Raw genomic sequence first — 3,082 nt, forward strand, 5'->3', positions numbered from 1 at the left:
GTATCACTATTGGCCTGTCAAGTCCACAGTGGTCACTAAAAGTAATTTCTGCAATACCGGACACTAGCTGATCTATTTTAGGCCCACTAGTAGTGTGGCTCCAGGGATGGCAATGTTGGTCAGTCCACCACTTTGGTCCTAGCATGACTCTAGTCTTGTTAACACAACAGGAAATGACAGAAAGACAGGACTACAACCATATATGTATATATATATATATATGATATGACATGTAAGAGTAAAGAAGAAGTAAATATAAAGAATCTAAATATGAAAAAAATAAATCTTTATTATCAAATATGTATTAGGCTACAAGTAAAAAGAAAACAGGAATGTAAAAGTTGCAGTTAAAAATAGTTTGGAGGCATTTTAGTTTCTGTCCCATGACATAATCTCTCCATGTTACTGTAACATGATGATAGTGGGCCTTAGTAAGAGGAAACAGAGAATGAGAAGAGGGTGCAGGTATAATGAAACTATACATACAGATAGATACATGAATTAGTGTAGATTCCCTGCATTAAACACAGCGATCCAGCTATCTATCGAAATTTTTTGTAACTTAAAATACTCCTCAGATGGAGTGATGCTGAGAGAATAAACCCCATTGTGCTCTGTGCAGTTAAATTTGCATGAAAACAAATTTCTACTCCTCAACTTTCTTCATTTGAATTATACTGCAAATGAATTATTTATATGCTCATTTTTCAACAGTTGAGTCTGTCTTATATTAACAGTTATTCCCATATTTCCATTCAGCTGGAGAGTACTTGTCATTTTTATGTGTGTGTGTGTCGGTGTATGAGCATAGTTTGTGTACACAGGTCTGGTGTTTTAAATAGATAAGTTGGGACATTTGCCTGCGACTGATTTAGAGTAACTGTGGTCTAGTGTGTCCGTTAAAGATGGGGGGGGTGGTGAGAGAGGGGGGAGGCAGAGCGACGTAGGCGTTGAATGGGGTGTTACGAGGAAGTTGTGTGAATACTGTTTTTATTCACATGTACTTCCCCTAATTTGTCCATGCTGCACTGTATGCTTGGTCAAAGCTATTTTCACCTATTAAATTTCAACCAGTGTGAGATTTCAAAGGCTGATACTGTTTTCACTAATATTTGATGCCACTAAGGCTCATATTTATGCCATCATGGCAAAACTCTGCGTTCGTGTTTTCATCGTTTTTGTATTTGTGTGTTGTTGTGTGTGTACCTCTTCCACTGCGGCCAACAAAGCGCAGGTCGTTGAATCTGGCCACTTGGTTCTTGATGGCGGCCGTGGCATTTCGAAGCTCAGCTGAGTAGTTCTCATCGTTTCCCGCCATCACTGTCACCAGGGTCCCATCAGGAATGTCGCCCAGGGCAACCACCTAGTGACATGACAGAGGAAAGGAAGAGAGAAGATAGGGGTTTGGATGAATGCTCATCAGTCTCTCCAAAAACAACGTCTTCTGTTTGATAAAAGTAAATGTAAAGTGTCTACTGAGGCTGAACAATAAGCTCACATCCAGACTTCTCAGTGTTCTGGTGTCCTAAGCAAACTCTCATTCAGCCATTGATGTTGTAGGACAGCTTTTATTATCAATCTGAAATAGGGTTTTCAGGTTGCCGCATGTTTTCTGTCTATGAATGGATAGAGGAGAGAGTTTCTCTGAGCTCTTATATACAAAAATGTATTGATAGTACAAAACAAAAAAAAGATCTTATTTATGTATTGGTGGAAATGTTAAGGCAAAAACGCTGATGCTAAATTGTCATTACTGTAAGATGATGCAGGGTATTCACATTATTTTGCATTCTTCACAAACTGTCACTAAACCACAACTTTCACCCAACTATGTCAACTGTTTGTTTTTGGAAAGTCATTCTGCATTAGCAGTTCCTGTTTGAATGTAGACAACAATCAGGATTAATGTAGGTACTGAAGAGAAACATCCAGGCCATGATTATGAGACAAGATCTGAAGTTATGAGGATTTATGTTCATCTGGATGTTTATGGATATCAGAGATACAAAAAGATCCCCCACACACACACACACGCAAACACACAGTACAGTCTAGTTCCAAAGACACATTTGTGGCTGCAATCACGTAGGCCTACTTGCTTTATGTTAGCACATCTATAATAATCAGTTAATGACATCAATAATATCCAAATTTGTGCACATGACCCATTATGACAGAGATATAGAAAAATAAAAATGCATGGCAAAAATATTATTAACTTATTGTCAATCTTTTAGAGACAAATCATGTTTTACGGGGAGCTCATGTCTTATTAACCCTGGCTCCCCTGTAGTTCACGCCCTGCACATTCACACAGAACAACCACAGTCTAATGTGTCGGTCACTTAGCAGCTCCACTGGGCCTCTAACCATCAGACGATAACAAAGTTTGACTCATGCTTTTATCCTGCTAGATCCAAAGTAAATGAAGGTGGACATGAAATGCTAATGGGTTAGCAGATTCTCTATCTGGCATTAAAAAGGTCACTAAGAGAAACAAACAGCTTTAGGCTATTTGAACCTTCAAATTTCATGTTAAAACATACAAATTATGAAATAAAATAATGGAAGATGAAACTCTGCCAAAACACATGCGTAAAATTGCAATGTGTGCCACTCTGTGAGCGCACTAGAGAGCACATTCTCCTCCTCCACACCTACGCAAATACACAGCCAGGGAAGCCGATTTCCATATTAACGCTAATCGCACCAAACCATCAGTGTGCAAATGACCACAGTAGATACCATACTATGGACAGTTTCTCTTTTAACCCCGAGCTCTCCAAGCGAGTAACCACAGTCCACGATAACTGGGACACTTTGGGGTTAACCTCTCAGTTAAACCTAGATTCCCCCTTAAAACGTCCTCTTAAGTCCCCTTTAAGATCAAACAAAAGCATTGTTTTACAGTAATATTGAATATTTGTCTAACTCTATTGTTTAGTGGCCTTGAATGTGAGTGAATGTCAATGTGCTGAATTTCCAATAATCCACCAATGACAGTATTGATCTGAGCCTGTGGTGGAATGTGACTGGATAAAATTCTTCTGTAATAGTAAAGCAGAGGTGACTCACTGGGTTT

General features: G+C 38.9%; 1 protein-coding gene across 1 annotated transcript in view; it reads right to left on the reverse strand.

Moving 5' to 3' along the window:
- Nucleotides 1–3,082, reverse strand: part of runx1 (RUNX family transcription factor 1) — a 25,653-nt gene that overhangs the window by 19,224 nt on the left and 3,347 nt on the right. The window contains exon 3 of the mRNA XM_035678072.1: nucleotides 1,207–1,363. Coding sequence (XP_035533965.1) covers nucleotides 1,207–1,363 — 157 coding nt within the window. The remainder of the gene's footprint in view (nucleotides 1–1,206; nucleotides 1,364–3,082) is intronic.

Source organism: Morone saxatilis, unplaced genomic scaffold (genome assembly GCF_004916995.1).
Source record: "Morone saxatilis isolate NCDOM2014 unplaced genomic scaffold, NCSU_SB_2.0 Contig6, whole genome shotgun sequence".
NCBI lineage: Eukaryota > Metazoa > Chordata > Actinopteri > Moronidae > Morone > Morone saxatilis.